Genomic DNA, 24,420 nt, shown 5'->3' with positions numbered 1-24,420 from the left:
CGCCTTATCGAAGGCGGGGGTATTGTTTTTAGTCGTGTTTGTTCGGTTGTTTGTCTGTGGACAAGGTATCTCAAGAACCGCTGGATGGATTCGAATGAAACTTTTGTTTTTTTTTTACATAATTTCTGAGAGCAGTCGAGTTTATTTCAGATATTCTCGTTTTAAAAAACATCTCCGGTTAATCATTGAGAGGACAATGATGTTTCCTTGACGGAGGTTTGCGCTCTCTGAGTGTTTTTGTTATTATTTATAATGTGGCAAGGCGACGAGCTGGCAGAAGCCGGGCGAAGTGCTTAGCGGTATTTCGTCTGTCTTTACGTTCTGAGTTCAAATTCCGCCGAGGTCGACTTTGCCTTTCATCCTTTCGGGGTCGATAAATTAAGTACCGAGGACGATCTAATCGACTGGTCCCCTCCCCCAAAATTTAGAACCTTGTACCTAGAGAGTACAAGCAACGGAAAACATTCTGTTTGCGTAAAATAATGTTAACTTGAATATTTTTCATGGAGTTATTTCCCTTCGATAAGTCGCTTAAAAAAGTAATTTGAAATCAATTGAGAGAGCTGTGGGTGGAAAGACATTGCTTACATCTTTCACTAAGTCGCTACCGGTTAAAAGATGGACGTACGTCAGCGCACGCATGACTGTTTGGGATACTGAAGTTCTGCTCAGCTTGAAGGAGACACAAACATTTATGATGTAGCAGCACCATGCCAAGAAACCTTGTATAAAGGCCAGTCACATATGATTAATGCCCCAAATCACAATATATAGCTGACTGTTGTATAAGTGTTTGCTTTTTGTAAATGGTCCATGGAATTGAGTCTTGGGTGGGGTGGCGGGGGGATCAAGGATTCTGGACAAATGTCCAGTGGACAGAATTTCAGTTTGAGTATGTGTGTGTTGTCTGTGTATGTGTGTGTGTGCACGCACATGTGTTTTACTGTCTCTCTGTCTCGATAGCACATGATGGTTGTAAACAAGTGCCACCATCATACAAGCGGTGTCCTTTGCTTCCAATCTTCCATGGAGACAGGCGAGGGTTGACAACAACAAGAAGGCATCAAGCCATAGGAAATCCACCGCAACAAATTCCATCCAACCCCCGCAAGCATGGAAAACTCAATATCAAAAATCTTTATTTTTAATGATAATTTCAGGAAATATGATATTAACAAAAATATAAATCTGATGCACAAACTATGTCCTTCATGACATTTTTTTTTGAATGCAATTCATTTCCAACAACTCAGTGGATAGTTTACATAATTCTAGATTCGCAGCCAATGGAAAATCCAAATGTAAATCTTCTACCCTACACCTACTGTTTCCTGATTCATCTGTGTATACAAATCTAATTATTGCAAGCATTTCTTCCTGCAAAAAAAAAAAAAAAAAAGAAATAGAAAGAAAGAAATTTTAAAAAATATTAGAAATTTAGTAATATTTCATTGAGGACAGCAATAAAAACATTGGTTAATATTATTTCCATTTGAATATAATTATTGCTTGTTGGTGGAGGTGTGGCCATGTGGTAAGAAGTTTGGTTCCTAACTGTATAGTTCTAGGTTAGGTTCCACTGTGTGGCACTTTGGGCGAGTGTCTTCTACTATGGCCTCAGGTGAACCGAAGCCTCGTGAGGGAATATGGTAGACAGAAACTGAAAGAAGCCTGTCATGTGTGTGTGTCTTTGTGTCTGTCTGTGTTTGCTCCAATTACTGACTGATACTGACTGTCTTTACATCCCCTATAACTTAGCAGTTCAGCAAAAGTGATCGATAGAATAAGAACCATTCTTAAAAAAAAATAAGTCCTGGGGTCAATTCGTTCAACTAAAATTCTTCACGGCTGTGCCCCAGCATGGCCACAGTCTAATGACTGCAACAAGCAAAAAAATAAGAATTTAGTCTTCAAAGGACCCGTAGTAGTAGAGCTCTACTATTACCTGCTACCTAGAACTCACATGAGTAAAAAAGACAGACAGACAGAGAGAAAAAACTCTGCTGAGTGGACTTGGTGTTAGGAAGGGCATCAAGCTGTAAAAATCCTGCCAAAACAGACACAGAAGTCTGGTGCAGGCTTCAACCTGGCCAGCTCTTGTAGTACTGTTATGTTTTAATACAGACTTATTCACATGAAGGCCCACCCAGCAATAATAATGGAGTAAACATGTGAGCAATATATACTCAAAAATACATGTTGATTAAAGAAGAACCCAAAAATCCATGTGTAAAACAAAGCAGTATGCAAATTAGAAGAACTATTGTTTGTACAAGTTAACAGAATACAAATACGTTTACAAAACAAGGCAAAGTCACCAATATCAGTGCGATACCCAGTCAGAACAGAACTGAATTAGAGCAATATGACAGGTACCATCCCACCCATGATAGCATGGAAGACGGACGTTTAATGATGCTGATGATGATGATGATGATAAACAAAACAATAAAAATTAAATTACCTGTAATTTTTGAAGGTCCTTTACAACAATCCTTATTTTCTTCTTGTCATCTTGCAGGACAGTAGCTTTATCAGCCGTCAAAGTCTACAGAGAGAAATAAAGAACAAAAGTCACGGCTATATATCACATTGCATTATTGAGATTCCTTCTTATTGCTTTCAGAGTTCTCTTGCAAATTCAAAGACACCATTGTTATATGAAGCTTATGAAGGTTATTGTGACTTTTATTTTTGTTTTAAAGAATAGTAATTTACGCTTTTGGACAACAGAGTTTAAGCATCTCAAATCCAATTCTACAATAGTTCCACCAATTCACTGCCTTGGCATGGCACCATTTTTTTTTAATCAATCCTGAAAGAATGGACTCGGTGGAATTTGAACTCATTATACAGAGAGCAGGGACAATTACTACAAGGCATTCTTAGCAACCAACCACAAGGTCCAGTCTTTGTTGCAGAGTGATGGCTTGTGCACTTCAATGATCCTGAGAGCTATGCCAGCAGGGAGCAGGCTCCTGGTAAAACTTCCTATGGTTAACAGGTCAAAGGATAGGGGCCAGACTAATATGAACCACTTCTACACAAGGATTGAAATGGGTCTGCATGGGGCCAACACGCCTACCTAGAAAACAAGGAAAGCTATAGAAGCACTGATGATAATTCAAACCCAACAAGACCAGTGAGAGGAAGGCCTTGCCTTGGGGAAACCTATGATATGATGCAGCATAATATGAAAGGAAACCAGCATCCTGCATTACTTGTTAGGCCCCATCTCAGAACCCACAAGTACCTCCATGAGGCTGAACACTCGAAAGGAACTCACTACACTCTCAGAATGGTTGGTGTTAGGAAGGGCATCCAGCTGTAGAAACTTTGCCAGATCAGATTGGAGCCTGGTGCAGCCTTCTGGCTCGCCAGTCCTCAGTCAAACTGTCCAACCCATGCCAGCATGGAAAGCAGACAGTAAACAACAATGATGATGATGATGATGACTCCCATTAAGGGTTAGGTTATAAAATACAATGACTTGGTTCACTTACTGATGGTATGTTTGCTATCCAAGCATAGCAATCTGGAACAGTTCCAGAATCCACAATAGTCACGGTTATTGACATCACATTGGAAAATTGAGCAGAAAATTCAATTTTTAATTTGGCACCAAATTCTTTGATATCGACATAGGTCATTCGTGGCAACCCTAGAGACAAACACAGACAAAAGAAATATTGTAATTATAACTAATCACAACACAGAACATGAGGGAAAATATAATGAAACCTATTATTGACTAACACACACACATGCATTTTCGTGTGTGCATGCATGTGAAGATGCCGGGCCAGTGGTAAGGCATGTTGCACTGACAACCATGAGATCATGCATTCAATTCCCAGGCCAGCTCCACATTTCACAAGCATACAGTCTAAGATTGAATCCTACAGCACAACACCTTCAGCAAGTTTTCTACTACAGCCTCTGGCCAATCAAAGTTTTGTCAGTGGATGTGCAAGTCGAAAACTAGAAATTCATTATATATATATATATATATATATATATATATATATATATATATTCTTTTCTTTTTTTCTTTTACTTGTTTCAGTCATTTGACTGCAGCCATGCTGGAGCACTGCCTTTAGTCGAGCAAATCAACCCCAAGATTTATTCTGTGTAAGCCTAGTACTTATTCCATGAGTCTCTTTTGCTGAAATGCTAAGTTACAGGGACATAAACACACTAACATCAGTTCTTAAGCAATGGTGGGGGGACAAACACACACATACAAATACATACACGATGGGCTTCTTTCAGTTTCCTTCCACTAAATCCTCTGACAAGGCTTTAGCTAACCCAAGGCTATAGTAGAAGACACTTGCCCAAGGTATCATGCAATGGTATTGAACAAATGGGGTTGGAAAGCAAGCTTCATACCACACAGCCACCCCTGTGCTTATATATATATATATATATATATATATATATATATATATATATATGTGTGTGTGTGTAACTAAAATATATATATATGTGTGTGTGTGTGTGTGTGTGGACAGTGCCGGTGACGGTAACATGTAAAAGGCACCCACCACACTCTTGGAGTGGTTGGCATCAGGAAGGGCATCCAGCTGTAGAAACCATACCAAAATCAGATTGGAACCTGGTACAGCTCTCCAGCTTACCAGTTCCAATCAGACCATCTAATCCATGCCAGCATGGAAAATGGATGCTAAATGATGATGATGATAATGATATACATGTGTGTGTGTGTGTGTGTGTGTGTTTGCACACATATATATTGGAAAATGTCTTTGGTCTTCGATTTGCAACTTGATTAGAGCACAACTTAGTAAAATGTTCTTTTCTACTCTAGGCACAGGGCCCGAAATTTAGGGGCAAGGGGGCCAGTCGATTAGATCGACCCCAGTATGCAACTAGTACTTAATTTATCAACACCAAAAAGATGAAAGGCAAAGTCAACCTTGGCGAAATTTGAACTCAAAACATAAAGGTAGACGAAATACCGCTAAGCATTTCACCTGGCACACTGACAACCTGAGAGATTTAATTCGAGGCTTTAATCCTTTACAATCACCTCCTACTAACCCATTCTCCTTCCTTCTCTGCCTAAATCATATGTCAGCCACATGAAATAAAAGCCACATGAAGTAACTCACTATTTGCCTGCATCCACAGCTCAGAACGTATATTATATTCTTGCGTGTGGTTGGTTGTGTTGATTTGGTCTGCTAATGATATGTTCACATTGGCTAAATTGCTGAATAACTCTGGGTTCTGGTTCCCACATCTCTTCCCCTGTTCTTGCAGTATCTTTGAGTTGATGGCAATTGCTAAAAGAAAGGAAAAAAACAGCATTATCTAAAAAACAAAAAAGATTAATGGTTAACAACCCCATTTTACAACCACATAGTATTGGGTTCAGTCCCATTGCCTGGCACCTTGCAGAAGTGTCTTCTACTTTAGCCCCAGGCCAACCAATATCTTGTCAATAAACTTAGTAGATGAAAACTGTGTGGAAGCCTATTACGTATATATGTATATGTATGTAGATGGATGGATGGATGGATGGATAGATAGACAGACAGATAGATATATATGTAAAGGTAAGACTCAAGGATCAAGATGTAGGAAGTTCGTAAGCTTTGAGTAATCCATAGAAGATATTAAAAACAATGTTCAGGAACAACGACAGTTTATTGGTGCAGAAGGTTGTGAATTTTTCCAGTATCAAAGTACGATAAGCTGGAAATAGTTAATTTTATAGTTCACGACTAACAACAGGGGTTGTTGTATATGCGAATAAACATTAAAAAATTAGGGAATGGAGTAGATAAAATCTAGACTACATATGTTTCGTAGCTGGCAGGACCTCAGAAGTAGTAAATTATTCAAACGAGGGGTAATCTGCAAGCTTCAATGTAAATTTTATATATTCCAGATAGCCTTGGCCTGAAGAGTAGCTTGCAGTCCACCCTTCGTTCAGATAATTTACTACTTTCAAGGGTCCACTAGCTATGAAACATATGTAGTCTGGATTTTATCTACACCAATCCCTAATTTACAAATGGTGTTCCAGCATGGCCACAGTCAAATGACTGAAACAAGTAAAAGAATATATATAAATATATATATATATAGACAGACAGATACATCATTACCAACATCATCCTCATTTTAACATTCTTTTTTCAAAGCATGCATGGGTTGGAAGGAGTTTATTGAGGCACATTTTCTGCAACTAGATACCATTCTTGTTGCCAAACCTCACTTCTTTCCAATATTTTCCCATGGCCAGACATGACATTAAGATCTATGACAGTGACAATCCTTTTACTACTATCATACGATGTCAAGTCAAGGAGACACAAACACACATACATATCTGATATATATATATATATATATATAGAGAGAGAGAGAGAGAGAGAGCGAGAGAGAGAGAGAGTTGATTTTTTGACTTTGGTGATGATAGTATTGCAACAATCATCAACTATATTTTCAATCGATTGAGTAAACTGATCCACGAATGCACTCAAAACATTTATCTGAAACAAGTGTAAGTCTATAATGCACAAATAAATGTACAAAGCTCATTATTTATGCTTATATACATGCATACACACACACACACACACACACACACACACACATATATATATATATATATATATATATATATATATATATATATATATATATATATATATATATATATATATATATATAAGCAAAAGCTGTAGTAATAATAGCAAAGGAAAAGTCCTCTCTTACCTCGTCGTACTTTCCCGAACATTGTCTCCACAGTGTCATCGGAGTAGATATAGTCTTTTAAGACATACACAAAATTTCCCATTCTGCCATTCAAAGGTTCAAAAGCACTTTGTCCTCGAGAGCTGAAATGCAAAGAAAGGCAGAGTATTAAATATTTTATATTGATGAGATGAATTACACAAGAAAACAAGAGAAAGTTTAGGTCAGTGGCACTTGATGGCCAGAAGGAAAGTGATATTGGCAAAGAGAAAAAGGCAGAGACATTATGTTTCGTCTATGAAAGTGATGAGGACAATCGAGTCATCCTTGGATGACTGATAATTTGTGTAGTGACTTTCTATGGAAAAACATGTGGCCAGAAGGGGGAATATTACCTTACTAGGAAACAGGGGAGGGTTGGTGACAGGAAGGGCATCCAGCTGTAGAAAATTTGCCTCAACAAATTCTATCCAACCCATGCGAGTATGAAAAAGTGGACAGAAAAATGATGATGATTTGAAGAGTACACTTACGTTGAATACATGTAGAGACTTGAGGTATTAGGTTTAATCTCTAATGGTAGACTGTAGTATTTAGCCTCTTCACAACTGAAAAACAGGTAACAAGAGGGAAGCAATAAATTAGGAAAATTGATGATGATGATGATGATGATGATGAAAAAGAGTGAAAGACAGCATCATAGGGGAGTGGTAGTAATGGTGATGATGATGGTTTCAATGGTGATGGTGGTGGTGGTGGTGGTGGTGGTGATGATGGAGGTAAAGATGATGATGATGGTGATGGTAGTGATGACGGTGACAATGACCTTGCTGATGACGGTAAACCTACAGAAAACAATCAATGAAGCAGAGACACAGAAAAACAGGAGAATGTAATTCTACTCACATGGTTCGACAAATGTCAAGAATCAGACAACACAAGGCTGGATTCTTCTCCAACATCAACTGGTGAATTTTCTGTGCAGGCAGACAGGCGGTTATGTCTGCACCTGTGGGTGCGTCGACAGGTAACAGATAAGAGTAAGGATCGCCACTTACTTCGAAACCATGTCCTGCATAGTAGAACACGCCATACACACCGTTGTTGAGGAGTTCGACAAAATGGTAAACTGCCATTTTCATTTCTGTCAGCGTCAAGTTCAAAAGGGACAAAACTTTGAAACCAAGTCTTTCGAAAATGCCTGAAAGTAGTTTCACATCCTTTGAAGTTGCTTTCAATTTCCTTTCGCTTCTGTAGTCTTCATTACCAATTAGAAGAGCGATTTTGTCTGTGGCTGGTAAGGAGAAAAAAGAAAAAACAAAAACATAGAAAAGCTTCTTAACCCTTTAGCAATTGAAACTGGTTCCATCCAGCCAAAATATTCTTCCTGTTTTATGGTGAAGCTAACCAAATTCAAACTTTTACACCTACCTTACAATAATAATCTAAAAATAAACAATCACATCCTCAAAATTTTGAAGCTACAACATTATCATCATCATCATCATCATTTAGCGTCCGCTTTCCATGCTGGCATGGGTTGGACACACAAATATATACACATGCATACATATATATATATATATATACATATATATACAACAGGCTTCTTTCAGTTTCCGTCTACCATATATATATATATATATATATATATATATATATATATATATATATATGTACACACAGAGGAGTTGGTGCAGAAAAGTTCCTGGCTTTAAGAATATCACGAAAGGCCTGGTTGGAGGCCCAACCATCTGAGTTCTTTTACAGGGCTTAGAAAAACTGAAGGACCACTGCAATAAGTGTGTGAATCTGAGAGGGGAATAGGTTGAATAAAATTATAATTAACTGATCCTCCTGTACTTTCTTTTATCCAAAGCCAGGAACTTTTCAGCATCCCTTTGTGTGTGTATATCATCATTTTAACGTCCACATTTCCATGTATGCATGGGTTAGTTGGAATTTTTCGTGGCGGATTTTCCATGACCAGATGCTCTTCCTGTCACCAACCCTTGTCTGGTTTTCAAGAAAATTAATAACTCCGAATGGACATGACTTTAAGGAAGATGGGAAATGAAGGGCTGATGGAAGCAGTGGCAACAGTGGTGGTAACAGTTATGATGGTGGATATGATGATGATGATGATGACATTGATGTTGATATGATTTAAAGAAAACATTGTAAATGGCTTACCTTGGCATACCTCTTTGGAAATATTTTCAGGAACTGATTTCGTAATTTGCAGATAAGCAAAATCCGATGTGCGGGTCGCAGTGAGACATGACACAACACAATAATACATGCCTTTAAAAGATTCTGACTCCACATGAATTTTCAATTCTGTTTTGTTTTCATCTAAAAAGGAAAATGGAATTAGTATTTGTGTAAATTGTATACAGCTGTTAATACATGAATATTCATTAATTACAACCCCTAATTACTTCAATTCCAGATTTGGATTCCACTAATTATTTTTATAATCCTGTCTCTTTCATGCTGTCCAACCACTGAAGTCTGTGGGGTTTTTTTTTTAAACCAGCTGGCCTAACTGCTCTACCACCACCATCACCATCACTGCATTAATTGGTCTTATGATTCATCCCCACCGCACCCCAGTTCGACTCATCCCCCTTCTTTCCTTCTCATAAGTTTTTCAACATGTCACATGTAAATAAAGTACCAGTCATGTACTGGGGTCCACCACAAGGTTCAGTTCTTGTCACAGTGTAGTGGCTCATCAGCCTCAATGAACCTGGAAAGCTATGCCAGTGGAGTGTGTGCAAGTTTCATGTAGGACCTCCAGTGTTGAGCAAGTCAAAGGATAGAGGCCAGACTCATGTTATAACCCACCTCTTCCCAGAGGTAAAAATGGATTTGCATGAGGCAAATCCATTTTTACCCTTTACCAAAAAAACCCCACAATTTACGCATACATACATATACTCTGAGAGTGTAGTGGATGCTTTTTATGTGCCACCAGCACAGGGGCCAGAGGAGGCTAGCAACGACCACAATCAGTTGGTGCTTTTTACGTGCCACCGGCATGAAAACCAGTCAAGGTGGTGCTGGCATCGGCCACGTTTGGATGGTGCATTTTACATGCCACCGGCACGGGGATCACAACTACAATTTCCATTTGATTTTGATGTACTTCGCTCAATAGGTCTCCTCAAGCACAGCTGGACAGCTAGATGCCCTTCTTAACACCAACCACTCGATGGAATGGACTGAGTGCTTTTTACACAGTACTCATGCAGGTAAAGGTCAGTTTTGGCATAGTTTTTACAGCTGGATACCCTTCCAAATGTCAACCACTTTACCTTTGAACGTTGGGCCTCACAGAGGTAATGACAAACGACCGAGACCTCTGGGGATATGCTGTAACTGAGAAGACCCAGCAAATAAAGTGAGTTCACAGCTGTAACCTACACCAGTGTCGCATAACCAGCCCCATCAAACTGCTTTTTCTAAATACGGGGCCACATCTAGAATTTGAAAATATTTCAATAATTGAAATGCAAGCTAAAAAAAAAACTGTTTAAAAGAGAATAATTTTTAAAATATCTTACTTGGGAGTATAGTGTCATCTTTATACCATTGATAATGAATTTCTGCTGGACCTTTTGCTTCACACAGGAATAAAGCAAAACCATTCAAGAGTACCATTGTGAACTTGGGTTGTATTACAATCTCCAATGTATCTGACACAATGATAGAGTTTTAAAAAATAAATGAAAAAATTTTATGAATTTAAATTTAAATATCTTGCTCATAGTAAAACAAGAAAATTGTAGCAAAGCTACATGATCATGAAGTCAAATGTAGCATATAACTTGTTTTATTCTCCTCTTTCATTTTATTTTCACATGCGCATTGCATTTTTATTCTTCTCTTTCATTTTTCAAATTCAGTGTGCACATGCACATATTGTGTGTTCATACTTCTCTTTCTGGTTCCTACTCAAAACTGTTTACAGATCACAACCATCTCACTTCATTTCACATTCTCCCAGTCCCCTTTCAATCGAGGGGAGTGTTGATCTGCTCACCTAGCAATTTTGAGAGCAACACCATAACCGCTAGGCCATGTGCCTTCCTAAATTTTGCTTATAACACAAATATTGGTTTCAAATTTTGTTACAAGGCCAGTAATTTCAGAATTTGAACTCGGAGGCAAAGTCTACCACAGCAGAATTTGAACTCAGAGAGAAGTTATCAAATAACAACAAATATAATTTAATAAAAAAAACAAAAACAAAAGAGAATACTGCATATTAAAATTCTCACCTGCTGAAACATTTATGGTTATTTTCTCACTTGAGATTGAACCTTGGTTGCTAATAACTTCACACCAATATATGCCGCTGTCATGAATGGAAGTTTTCTCTTTCTAAACAAAAGAAAAAGATCAAATATTAATTAATTAATTAATACATGATAGCATGAGCACTAAGAGTCCCCTAAAAAATATTGCTTCCTAACACCAACCACTCTAAGAGTGTAGTGGGTGCCTTTTATGCGTCACCAGTGTGGGTGCCAATTAGGTGCCACCAGCACTGGCCATGACTACGATTTCACTTGGCTTGACGAGTTTTCTCAAGGAAAGCAAATCATCAAAGGTTGAGAGAGAGAGAGAGAGAGAGAGAGAGAGAGAGAAGGGAGACTGAAGGGAAGTACGCTCAAATTACAGGAAGGTGCAATATAAGTGGGACCAAAGATTGGACAGAGTGAGTGGGTGGGGAATTATGCAAGACTGCGAAAGGAGAATGGCAGGTGGAGGGGAAGGGGTTGTTAGGCAGATGTGCTGTGGGGAAGAGATTCAACAGAGGAGATTGTCTACATATATATGTATATATATATATATATATATATATATATTCAAAATAACTTCCAGTAACATTCCTTTATACTTACCCTGTAATCCTGTGTGGTAGCAATCAGTTGACCATCCTTAAACCAGTTATAAGTCAACTGTGAACAAGTATTTGTGGCATTACACCATAAATTTAGTACATCTCCTTCTTGTAGCAGTTGAGAAGGAGAAAACTGAGTGATTTTGAAAGCTGAAACATTAAAAATAGTTTTAATTCAATTTATTCATTTCAGAAATACAAAAATAAAATTTTTCTTCAATAGCAGTTCAGCAAAAGAGATCAATGGAATAAGTACTAGGCTTAAGTGAAAAAAAGGACCGGAGTTGACTCATTTGACTAAAATTCTTCAAGGTGGTGCCCCAGCATGGTCGCAGTCAAATGACCGAAACAAGTAAAAGATTAAAGATAAAATATAATATCTCTATACTATAATTATTATTATTTCCATTTTACTTCTCGAGAGTTCTTGAGAGCAGACAGCAACCTGTTGTCAAAAGTCTCACAGGGTTTCTTTCCACAATACTTAACACCCAAGGACCAATCTCAAAATCCTGGCTGTCCCTGATAAAGTAGTTTTCTGAGCATGTTCTACCCTCATGTCAATCCCAATTTCTTCCAACGAATTCCTGTTAATGTTCTCATTATTATTTTATTCTCTTTGCACAGCTTCTAAGGCTGGAGATGTGCTACGGTGCCAGCTGTTCACCACCAGTGAACTAAGATAACATCCCTTATTTTTCGAGCGGTTCCAAGCAGTGCTGTTTTCTGCAAGTGCTCCACCCTTATTGCAGCCCCTATTTTTTCCAAGTACTTCTCAAGATTTTTTCTCACAAGGCTACTGTGACCAGTTATCAATAATGCTATTGTGATTAGCAACCAACAAGGCCATTGTAACTAGTAACCAACAAGGCCATTGTAACTAGTAACCAACAAGGCCATAGACACTGTATAAAATAAAGAAGCAAATATAACCAAATTAGTTACTAAATTAGGCAATTTATACTTACCAAAGACTGAAATTGGGATCAAAGTGGACAATAACACATTTCTTCGACTGTTATGTACTCTACATGAATAATTCCCTTCTTGTTCGGTACTATATCAACAACAATAAAAAAAATAACTTAAAACAAGAAAGAACGAGTATATAGTAACAAGTGGGGTGGGGGACTAAAAAGTTCCTGGCTTTAAGGGTATCATGAAAGGCCTGGTTGGAGTCCCAACCTTCTGAGCTTTTTACAGGGCTTAGATAAAATGAAGGACCATAGCAATAAGTGTGTGAGAGGGGAAGATGTTGAATAAAATCATAATTGACTGATCCTCTGGAATTTTCTTTTACCTAAAGCCAAGAACTTTTCAGCACCCCTTCATGCAAATGGTTAGGAACTCTACAGGCACATGTACCCTCGATATAGTTCTCAGGGAGATTCAGTGAGACACAATGTAACAAGGATGGGCCCATTAAATTACTGGTATAACATTTTTTTCAGCTGAGTGGAGGACTGGAGCAACGTGAAATAAAGTCTTGCTCAAGGATACAACATGCTGCCAGGAATTGAACTCACAATTGAACAGGGGTCGATGTAATCGACTTACCCACTCCTGCAAAATCACTGGCCATGTGCCAAAATTTGAAACCATTATTATTATTAATAATCCTTTCTACTATAGGCACAAGGCCTGAAATTTTGAGGGAAGGGGGCCAGTCGATAAGATCGCACTCAGTATGCAACTGGTACATGATTTATTGACCCTGAAAGGCAAAGTCAACCTCAATGGAATTTGAACTCAGAACGTAAAGACAGATGAAATACTGCAAAGCATTTCTTTTGGTTTTGTGTTTTGAGTTCAAATGACACTGAGGTCAACTTAGCCCTTCATCATCAGAGGGTTGATAAAATAAGTCCCAGTCACGTACTGGGATCGGTGTAATTGCCCACCCACTTCCTCAAAATTTCAGACCTTATTAGACATATTTCTAATTTTAACCATGATTTTTATGAGAAAAATTGCATAATATTCATTATACAATATTCTTTTATAGAATTCACTTAATTGAAAATTATAAGACACAAAAAAAAAAGAAGCAACAAAACAATAAAGTTACCTTATATTTGGTATAATTAGTTCTGCTTGATTAGCACCTTCAATAGCATCGTCGTTTCTGAACCACTGATAACGAGGATAGGGAAAACCTCTTGCTTTGATGCTTAATTGAAGCGTGTCGCCTTCTTTTAACTGTCCAGGGTCCTTTGGTTGATCGATAATTCGGACAGGGTCAGAGGGAATATTAGCTGTCATGAAGAAAAGAAAGAAAAAGATGAGAAGCAAAACCATTTGAGTAGAATCTGATGCTGCACTTGCCTGATACTCTGATCTGAGATCACGTGTGATGCATTGTATTCTTGAGCAAAACACTTCATTTCACATTGCTTGAATCTACTTAACTCTAAACAAATTCTACCAATAGCCTGGAAGTTAACCCGACAATGGAGTAGCATCCTGTTCAGTGTGTATGGGGGGGGGGGGCTAATCTGTCCCTTAGCCACTGTGTGGGGGCACGTGGCTTAATAGTTAGGGCTTTGGGCTCCTGGTCTTAAGATTATGGTTTCAATTCCTGGACTGGGCAAAACACCTCCTTTCACAATACTCCAGTCCACTCAGTTGACAAATGAGTCACTCTCCAATGGACTGGCATCAGGTTCAGGGAGAAATATATACACCACAGAATCTGGGAAACTGGCCCTGGGAGCCGATGGCTTGGGAAGAACCTCTGACCCCTTTTTTTTGTTGCTTTAATGTCTGCCAATTCACTTTCTTGTATATTATAAAATAACAAAAAGTAGACAATAAAACCACAACATTTAAAAAACAAAAGTTAGGCATAACTGTATGGTTAAGAAGCTTCCATTGCTACCATGTGTTTCAGGTTGAGTCCCACAGGATGGCTCCTTAGGCAAGTGTCTTTTTCTACAGCCTTGAGCCAACCAAAGCCTTCTGAATGAATTTGATAAACAGCAACTGTCATCATCATCATCATCATCGTTTAACGTCCGCTTTCCATGCTAGCATGGGTTGGACGATTTGACTGAGGACTGGTGAAACCGGATGGCAACACCAGGCTCCAGTCTGATTTGGCAGAGTTTCTACAGCTGGATGCCCTTCCTAACGCCAACCACTCAGAGAGTGTAGTGGGTGCTTTTACGTGTCACCCGCACGAAAACGGCCACGCTCGAAATGGTGTCTTTTATGTGCCACCCGCACAAGCCAGTCCAGGGGCACTGGCAACGATCTCGCTCGAAAATCCTACAGGAGCCAGTCAGGCGGTACTGGCAACGGCCACGCTCAAAATGGTGCATCTCATGTGCCACCCGCACAAGAACCAGTCCAGGGGCACTGGCAACGATCTTACTTGGCTTGCCGGGTCTTCTCACGCACAGCCCATTTCCAAAGGTCTCGGTCCGTAGTCATCGCCTCGGTGAGGCCCAATGTACGAAGGTCTTGCCTCACCACCTCAGCCCAGGTCTTCCTGGGCCTACCTCTTCCACGGGTTCCCTCAACTGTTAGGGTGTGGCACTTTTTCACGCAGCTATCCTCCTCCATTCTCACCACATGTCCATACCAGCGCAATCGTCTCTCTTGCACGCCACAACTGATGCTTCTAATGTTCAGCTTTTCTCTCAAGATACTTACACTCTGACGGGTATTCACATTGACATTACACATCCAACGGAGCATACTGGCTTCATTCCTTGCGAGCTTACGTATGTCCTCAGCAGTTACAGCCCATGTTTCACTGCCATGTAGCATGGTTGTTCGTACGCATGCGTCATACAGTCTGCCTTTTACTCTGAGTGAGAGTCCCTTTGTCGCCAGCAGGGGTAAGAGCTCTCTAAACTTTGCCCAGGCTATTCTTATTCTAGCAGCTACACTTTCAGCGCACCCACCCCCACTACTAACTTGGTCGCCCAGATAGCGGAAGCTATCGACTACCTCTAGTTTTTCACCCTGGAATGAGATAGAAGTTGTTTCCTGTTTGTTTGCAGTCTTTATTGCACCTGAACATCTGCCACAAACAAAAACTAACTTGCTAGTTAACCTGCCTTTGATGTTGCTGCACCTCTTATGTGTCCATAGCTTGCACCGGGTACATCTTATAGAGTTACTACCTACTCCTTTTCTACATACTGAGCAGGGCCATCTACCTGAAGGGGTTTGTGTTTTATCTACCTTCCTACTTATTAGGATTTTGGTTTTAGCTAGGTTGACTCTAAGGCCCTTCAATTCTAGACCTTGCTTCCACACCTGAAACTTCTCCTCTAGTTCTGATAGTGACTCCGCAATTAGGGCAAGGTCATCAGCATAGAGGAGCTCCCAGGGGCAACCTGTCTTGAACTCCTCTGTGATTGCCTGGAGGACTATGGTAAATAATAGGGGGCTGAGGACGGAACCTTGGTGGACCCCTACCTCTACCCGGAATTCATTGCTGTACTCATTTCCAACCCTCACCTTACTGGCCGCATCTCTGTACATGGCTCGCACAGCTCTCACTAGCCATTCTTCTATCCCAAGTTTCCTCATTGACCACCAGATAAGGGATCGGGGGACCCTGTCAAAGGCTTTCTCCATGTCAACGAAAGCCAGGTACAGAGGTTTATCCTTGGCTAGGTATTTCTCTTGCAACTGTCTCACTAGAAAAGGTATTTCTCTTGCAACTGTGTAGAATACAATTGTGTGTGTGTGTGTGTCTTTCTGTTTGTGTTTGTTCTTCACCACCATTTGACAACCTGTGTTGCTGTGTTTACATTCTCAAGACTTAGCAGCTCAGCAAAAGAGATCACTAGAAAAAGTACCAGACTTAAAAAAAAAAGCACTAGAGTTGATTGATTTGACTAAATTTTTCAAGGCAGTGCTCCAGCATGACCACAGTGCAATGACTGAAAGGCCCAAAAGACATAACATAGACTTACCAAAATCTCTGATTGCTTTAACATGTGGCTCTAGTTTGAGTTCATTTAAAACAAATAAAAGATCATGAATGGTAAATCCCTTTGGAACCAAATAGTCAAGCATTTCTTGAGCAACAGTGTTTCCTTGTCTGTTGCCTTTATTGATTATTTCTCTATATTTTCCTTGGCTGGAAGAAAAAAAAACAAAAAACAGAACATTGTTAAACCCTCCAGCATTCAAATTACTCAGTCAAACGTAGTGCTTATTTATTCACATTTTTGGGGATTAATCCTGCATTATCTTGTAGCTTTGAGATTTTGGTGATGTGATTGTTTAGTTTTAGAATTACATTGGCAAGGGCGAATAGAGTGAGGTGGTATGGGCATGTGTTGAGGAGGGATGAAGAGCATGTTTTTGCATGAGGGCCACTTTTGCCAATAATAACTATATGAACTGGTTCAACTTCATTTCTTTATTGATCATTAATTGGTTAGCTATTTAAGCAACTAATTAATCAATTGTTTGGTTAATCATTTGGTTGACAAACATAACTGACTGATGACAGGTTAACCAAATGGTTGAATAGCTAACCAACTGACAAATACGAAAAAGAAGGGAAACAAAACCAGTGCATGTGTTTATTATTGGCTTAATGACCCTCCAAAGATACAACAAAATCAGCTCCATCATATAAATTCACATCAAGAATCTTGCAAACCAAACAGAAATATGAAATATAATATCTTATAATTATGAAAATGGCGAATAACATATTTTACTAAATAATTTTTGATTAAATTCTGTTAAAAGACACTTTATCGCATGGAACTTCAGACTTGTTTTCATGGATCCATCTTGGAGAGACATGGTACCAAGTCATTTCATTTGGACAGATAACAAAAATTCAAACATGGGAATGCATTTATTAGACAAGAAAAGCAGACTAAAATTAATCAAAGACAGAAAGAAAATTGGAAAACAGAAATTACCTGATGTGAAAATTGATCCTGGTTACTAACTGAACAAACTGTGGCCAGAAATCATCATTTTGTTCATATTCAAGGCAACGCAAGATGGGAGATAAAATTTTCATTGGCATCTTATTAATACTTAAAGTAAGATTTGGATGATTTTCCATGGTGTTATCTAAAAAAGAGAAAAAAGATAGATCATAACAGATATAGACAGAGGCAAGGCTGTGTGTTCATTGCCATTAATTTGCTCTGAAGAAAGTTCAATCATAAAGAGGGTTCACTGCGAGGAGAGTTTATATTCATAGTAGCTCACCATTCAGAGTTAAAAACTATTTTATTGAAAAAAACAAAACAAAACAAAAGTAATGTAGATTCTGTAGTGAGTTGATGACAGTGAACTTCCTGGACATGTGGTTGTGTGGCTAAGAAGTTCAGTTTATGATCACATGGTTTGGGGTTCAGTCCCATTGTACAGAACCTTGAGCAAGTGTATCGGCGATACACCATGCATGTGCAGACCTGTCAAGCCAAGTGATGCCATGGCCACTGTCGGTGTCAGATCAATGGCACCTGTGCCGGTGGCACATAAAAGTACCCACTACACTCTTGGAGTGGTTGGCGTTCGGAAGAAGGGCATCCAACCATAGAAACCTTGTCAAATCAGATGGGAACCTGGTGCAGCTCCACAGCTTACCAGTTTTCAGTCAAACCATCCAACCATCCAACCCATGCCAGCATGGAAAGCAGACACTAAATTATGATGATGTCTATCAATTGTTTTATATATATATATATATTTATTCTTTTATTCTTTTCAGTCGTTTGACTGTGGCCATGCTGAAGCACAGCCTTTAGTCAGACAAATCGACCCCAGGACTTGGTCTTTGTAAGCCTAGTACTTATTCTATTGGTCTCTTTTGTCAAACCGCTAAGTTACAGAGACGTAAACACATCAACATCAGTTGTCAAGCAATGGTCGGGTGACAAACACAGACACACAAACATATACATACATATATATATATATACAACAGGCTTCTTTCAGTTTCCTTCTACCAAATCCACTTGCAAGGCTTTGGTCAGCCTGAGGCAATAATAGAAGACTGAACCCAGAACCATGTGTTTGGGAAGCAAACTACTTACCCACACAGCCACTCCTATATATATATATATATATATATATATCTTTCTCTTTTGATAATACCGGAGAAATTAGATGGGAATGTTCCCCTTCATTTGCTAGCATACCTGATGGATTATTCAACAGACTATTTCGTGAATGCTTCTCACACATTTTCATATTGCTTCCGTTTACTCAAGATATCCATGTCTATTATTGTAGTTTCTCATCCTGCTCACACTGAACACCCAAATCTATTTTGGGATTTACTCAGGTTGTTTCTTTCACAACTAGTCCCATGTATATATATATATATATATATATATACCTCAAACAAAAGATCATCGAATTCCTGTTTCATACAACAGGAATTACAATTAATTTTTTTTTTTTAATCTTTTACTTGTTTCTGTAGCCATGCATAGTTTACAAAAGGATCTTACTCAACATTTTTGCCCTTTTCTATTTACCATAACTATCCTTCTTTTGAGATTTTTTCCTGTTTTTTTTTCTTTTTTACTTTAGTGATCATAATCCTGTCATTATCAATCTGGGTTTTCCAAAATTCACATGTGTGTGTGTGTGTGTATGTATGTATGTGTGTGCGTGTGTGGACATGGGTGTGTGTGGCTGGATGGATGGATGGGTTGATAGGTAGACATTGGTTTCAAATTTTGCCACATGAGCAGCAAGTTTTTTTGGGGGGGGGGAAGTAAGTCAATTACATCGACCTCCAGTGCACAACTGGTACTTATTTTATGGACCCTGAAAGGATGAAAGGCAAAGACACCCTCAGCAGAATTTGAACTCAGAACATAAAGACGAGCAAGCATTTTGTCCAGCATGTTAACGATTCTTTCAGCTAACCAACTTAGACATTAGCTAGAGAAGCAGTATTAATACTTAATGGTAATCTGTGTGTGTGTGTGTTTTGTAATTGATAAAATTGGAGACATCAACAAGGGGTACAGTTGGACATTTTATTTTTTAATCACTACCATTTGAGCATGGCCATTGCCAGTACCACCTGACTGGCCCTCGTGCCAGTGGCACATAAAAGCACCCACTACACTCTCTGAGTGGTTGGCGTTAGGAAGGGCATCCAGCTGTAGAAACTCTGCCAGATCAGATTGGAGCTTGGTGCAGCCATCTGGTTTGCCAGTCCTCAGTCAAATCGTCCAACCCATGCCAGCATGGAAAGCAGACATTAAACGACAATGATGATGATGATGAGAATTGTTTCCACGCAACATAGTTCTCCAGGAGTACAGGCACTTGATTATGCAACTATTTGTATTAATATGTTGCATGGAAACAATTATAGTGATTAAAAAATGTCCAACTACACCCCTTCTTGTTGACTTATAATTTTCTCAATTACACACACACAAATTCGTATACAGACACATATACATATGCACACAAACACATTCATTCACACAAGCACACACACACACACCAAAGACTGGGAGAGATATCAGTGTTAAGGGCAACATACCATTCAAAGCTGTTGAATCTCTTGGGCTAGAATTGTTCTGCTTATTCTTTTGCTTCAAAACTTCATTCCGCTATCTTTCCACTGCTGTGCCTGTGAAAGAAATGTTTTGTGTATTTTAATTTGCTTATTATATTTTGGCCCCACTCCCAATTCTGTCCATTTCCTTTCCTCATGAAGTAGTGGTAGCTACTGTAACCCTACCCCTATGGTTTTAGTTTCACATCTGTGTCAAGGCGTCTGCACTAATCTATTCATTTGCATAGGGGATCGTTACTTTATTGAAAACTCGTTTGTTCTTTATATAGTCCATGAAAGGAAGTTACTCCACATTTTTTCCCCAATTGAACAAACAATTACCTTGACAACTGTTCCATCTTCTGTTCTATTTACTCTTATTATCATACTTTTGATCTTTTTCTTTTCTTTTCTTTGATTTAGTGACTATAATGCTATCGCTTTCAATCTGAGCTTTTCAAAATCCTCTCTTAGTAGGTGCTTGGAATTTAAATTAAACTTTACATGCCTTTTTCTTTTTTTTTTAAATATCACCATGGAAGATTTTAGAAATGGGGCAGGCCGATTCAACATTTCATCCAAGTGGGTGTTAAAACTAAACATAAAGTTAGGAAAGATTGGTATTCAAACTAAAATTAACTTACACCAAAAATTTCATGATCAAACGATGAAGTATTTATTGAAACAAACACATAGGTGTATGTCTGTCTGTATGTATGTATTAGTGACAGAAGTACTATTAATATCTAATAGCAATATCCTGCCGGACAAGTGGACACCTGCCACTGAGGAAGTATATGCACAGTTCTGTTGCCAGACAGTTCTCAACTGGCAACATGTGTCTGTGCTCTCAGCATTATACATCTGTACGAGAGGATCTCTCAAAGTGAATTCCACATCAATATGGTGTTCTAATAATAGTTCTGTGTTTAGCAGGATATAAAGATTGCCATATACATATATAGATATGCACGCGCATGTATGTGAGCATATGTATATATGTATATATATATATATGTATATAGTGAGAGTTGCATGGTTTTGGAGAGTTTTGACTTTTCTTTCTAGCAAACAGGTACATATTGTACCCTAACTTTTAAATTTATATTTTACCTTTTTGGATTATGTTTGCTGGCCACTTTATCACTATTTTTTTTTTTTAAGATAATGATAATCTATTTGAATTTTGTATGTATATATCTATATATATATATATATATATATATATATATATATACATGGTAGTCGTCTACTCCTTATGCAGAATTTGACCACCTCCTGTACCTGCACCTTAGAGCTACCATGGCATCTGGTGTGGCTTTTTAAACCAGACAATGTTTTGAAAAGACACCCACATAGATTGCAAATCCGATTATATACATTCATACATATATACATTCATACATACATATACACACACACACATGATTCTAGTATACACAGACGTACAGACAAACGCACGTCTACTTGACACTACGTTTCGTACGTGGAAATTTTGAAGTCTTATTCTACGTCATTTACGGGAAATCCCACTTTCAAATTATAGGATACTTTATCATTCATAAAGATCTAAAACAATGCCGTCTCAGTATTCCAAAGAATAGAATCGGAAATCATCTAGTGTACCAAAAACCGTTGTTTTTTTTTAGGTGTGTATATTTTAAGGGAATAGATTACAAATAAGCATTGGAAAAAATCTTTGGGATGGGATTGATCCCTTTTCCGTAATTTTTTCAGTTTTTAATTTTTTCGACAATTTTTTTCAGATTTGTGACATACTTTTGAAGAATCATAACCTCGGATATTTAAAACAAAAATCGGGAAACATTTTCTAAACAAAGTCAAAAGATGAAAAATTACGGAAAATGAGTGAGGCGGGGGTCAAAAAATGCTTCCCTCCCTCCAAATATCAACATCCGTGGCACAATTCCGAAAAAACAAAATGAATTATTCATATATATCGATTAAATGTTTGTTATTTACCATTTTGATAACGGAGTCTGCTTGGTAATGAGGTATATAACGAGGTAGGTTAGTGTCCCATTAGAGCAACTTGAATCTCCTGTTTACAAACACTTAATTGAAACTATAAAAAGAAAATGGGATTTCTTCCAACCGACGAAGAAATCTCTATGGGATCGTTCGATCTACTAGAAAAAGCAGCTAAATAAATCCGAGATACTCAATCTATTCCTAAAATGAAAAAGAAAACGGGATCTTTATTATTTGAATGCTTTTGATAATCGCTTTCTACGATTAAGGTTAAACAACTTATATTTGCATATGTTTCTCAGTCAGCCTCCACAGCACAGAAGACACACGGGTATAATAGACTGACCTCACCAATTTCACCACCACGTATTCAGGGTGGAAAGTTTTTAGTGTTAAAGTTTGTGGGAGGCCCACATTCATAAAAAGAACCCAGGACGATTTTCCTGAGGGAGAAAAAACTGCGTATTATATACCGTCAAATACGAAATAGTCTTTAATGCAGCTATTTCGGTTGGTGACATGATTTTAACATGAAACAAAATAGTATTTACGAACGGGTGGTCAAATAATACAGGATGGTCAAATAACTGAGATTCGATCCAACTGTTTGTTACTGTAGATAAATAGCTGTGGGTTGACCAAATTCTTTAGAGTGAAATTTAGTTTGACAGAAACTGCGAGGAAGGTATCCGGAAAACCTGGTTCTGTTACAGGGTGGTAGATTTAAGTTAAGGGTCCGCTCCATTTAACACCACCCTATGGGCCAGTGGGCACTTTCCACTGAGTCCACTCTGTTTTGAACATTCGGAATAGGGCCCCGGTCACAACATAACTTATTTCTGAGTCTTACAGGCTCTGAAAATGACTAAGATTTTACAAAAAAATCTAAAGAAATATTTAAGCGAATGAAAATAAAAATATTATCTTTAAGCAATATATTTCGTGAGTGTTGTTTGAAAGTCATGCTGGCAAACGTTAGTTCAATCTCATCATCGGAAAACCAGCGGAGATCCGAATCGTAGGAGAACCTGTTAGGCCACTCAAATTTGCTAGAAATAGCAGTCAAATCTCTCGTGTCGCACACTATCGTATTAAAATCGAAATAATGTCTCTGAGTTTTGCTCTGTCTTTTCAGACATATAATCAAACTACATTACTCGATTGTCATGGTAAGAACGTCTCTAATCGTACGTTTGCTCTATTTATAGCTGACCTGTGGCTAAACAACAATAACAACCAGCGACAATTGTTTTTATGACACAAAATAACGATTTCCGACGATCCATACCGATCACCAACGATTTCTTTTTTCAAGACCATAACATTCATATATATATACAAATATAAAACACGACTACGAAAATATTAAATCATAATACACAACCTATAAAACAATATACTTACAGCTGTTTTGTAACTCGTGTTGATACGTAATGGTCCACTAACGTAGAAGGTCCGTGTGATTAGGAAACCGGAACTAAGGCAAGCGACTCTCTCACTCATTAACAACCGTAAGAGTTTATGTTCCTGATAACCTAATTCGTTTAGCATTAACACGAAGCCATTTCCCTGACATTAGCAAGAGTCTCTCTTATGTAGAAATACTGTAGTCCTTGCTAAGTTTGCTTTGAGACCCTCTGACTGCAAATTTTACTTCCACGTCTGAAATTTCTTCATTAATTTATATGTAATCATCATCATCGTTTAACGTCCGCTTTCCATGTTGCCATGGGTTGGACGATTTGACTGAGGACTGGCGAACCAGATGGCTGCACCAGGCTCCAATCTGATCTGGCAGAGTTTCTAACGCCGACCACTCCGAGAGTGTAATGGGTGCTTTTTACGTGCCACCGGCACGAGGGCCAGTCAGGCAGTACTGGCAACAGCCATGCTCAAATGGTGTTTTTTACGTGCCATCTGCACAGGAGCCAGTCCAGCGGCACTGGCAACGAACTCGCTCGAATGTTTTTTCACGTGCCACCGGTACAAGTGCCAGTAAGGCGACGCTGGTAACAATCACGCTCAAATGGTGCTTTTTACATGCCAGACAGCTGCTCTGGCAATGATCACGCTCTAATGGCAGACCCTCAGCTAGCTCAAGAAATGAAGAGCCATGCTGTTATTGTCAGTATAAATAAAGGCTGAATATAGCGATTTAGAAATATCTCGATTTTTAAAAGTTGCCAGATCTTTCGTCTACAAAGTTTGTAAGGAGCTAGAGACTGAAGATGGAAACGTATCACCAGTATCGAAGCATAAAAAGCAT

The 24,420-nt window shown here is 38.5% G+C and overlaps 1 protein-coding gene across 4 annotated transcripts; it reads right to left on the bottom strand.

Annotated features, from left to right (window-relative positions):
- Positions 1 to 1,130: 1,130 nt before the first annotated feature.
- Positions 1,131 to 23,615, bottom strand: LOC106883392 (mucosa-associated lymphoid tissue lymphoma translocation protein 1). Of its 4 annotated transcripts, XM_089341908.1 has the most exons (18): positions 23,559 to 23,615; positions 22,146 to 22,355; positions 20,148 to 20,237; positions 17,545 to 17,701; positions 16,576 to 16,742; positions 13,713 to 13,899; positions 12,613 to 12,701; positions 11,646 to 11,794; positions 11,019 to 11,121; positions 10,302 to 10,433; positions 8,926 to 9,087; positions 7,639 to 8,026; positions 7,266 to 7,340; positions 6,754 to 6,875; positions 5,139 to 5,312; positions 3,504 to 3,661; positions 2,465 to 2,548; positions 1,131 to 1,377 (listed from the first exon to the last, which is right to left on the bottom strand). In XM_089341908.1, exons 4-18 carry the CDS (start codon positions 17,691 to 17,693, stop codon positions 1,210 to 1,212), a joined length of 2,307 nt encoding a protein of 768 aa, XP_089198034.1. In that variant the 5' UTR covers positions 17,694 to 17,701; positions 20,148 to 20,237; positions 22,146 to 22,355; positions 23,559 to 23,615; the 3' UTR covers positions 1,131 to 1,209. The 4 variants fall into 4 exon arrangements, with proteins under 4 accessions (XP_089198034.1, XP_089198036.1, XP_089198033.1 ...); XM_089341910.1 differs by lacking the exon at positions 22,146 to 22,355 and having other exon boundaries at positions 13,713 to 14,626; positions 16,322 to 16,742; XM_089341907.1 differs by lacking the exon at positions 22,146 to 22,355.
- Positions 23,616 to 24,420: the final 805 nt, after the last annotated feature.

The sequence above is a fragment of the Octopus bimaculoides genome, chromosome 25, assembly GCF_046866305.1.
Source record: "Octopus bimaculoides isolate indiv1 chromosome 25, ASM4686630v1, whole genome shotgun sequence".
Lineage (NCBI taxonomy): Eukaryota > Metazoa > Mollusca > Cephalopoda > Octopoda > Octopodidae > Octopus > Octopus bimaculoides.
The sequence above is the reverse complement of the archived record's forward strand: the minus strand, read 5'-3'. Positions and strand labels throughout refer to the sequence as shown.

What these genes read in the sequence shown, in the direction of transcription:
- LOC106883392 (XM_089341908.1), bottom strand. Translation starts at nt 17,693, where the DNA reads ATGGAAAATCATCCAAATCTTACTTTAAGTATTAATAAGATGCCAATG. An exon ending in CTAATTATACCAAATATAAG is followed by an intron (nt 12,702 to 13,712) that starts GTAACTTTATTG and finishes TTGTTGATATAG; the next exon opens with TACCGAACAAGAAGGGAATT. An exon ending in GTTCGGGAAAGTACGACGAG is followed by an intron (nt 5,313 to 6,753) that starts GTAAGAGAGGAC and finishes CCTTTCTTTTAG; the next exon opens with CAATTGCCATCAACTCAAAG.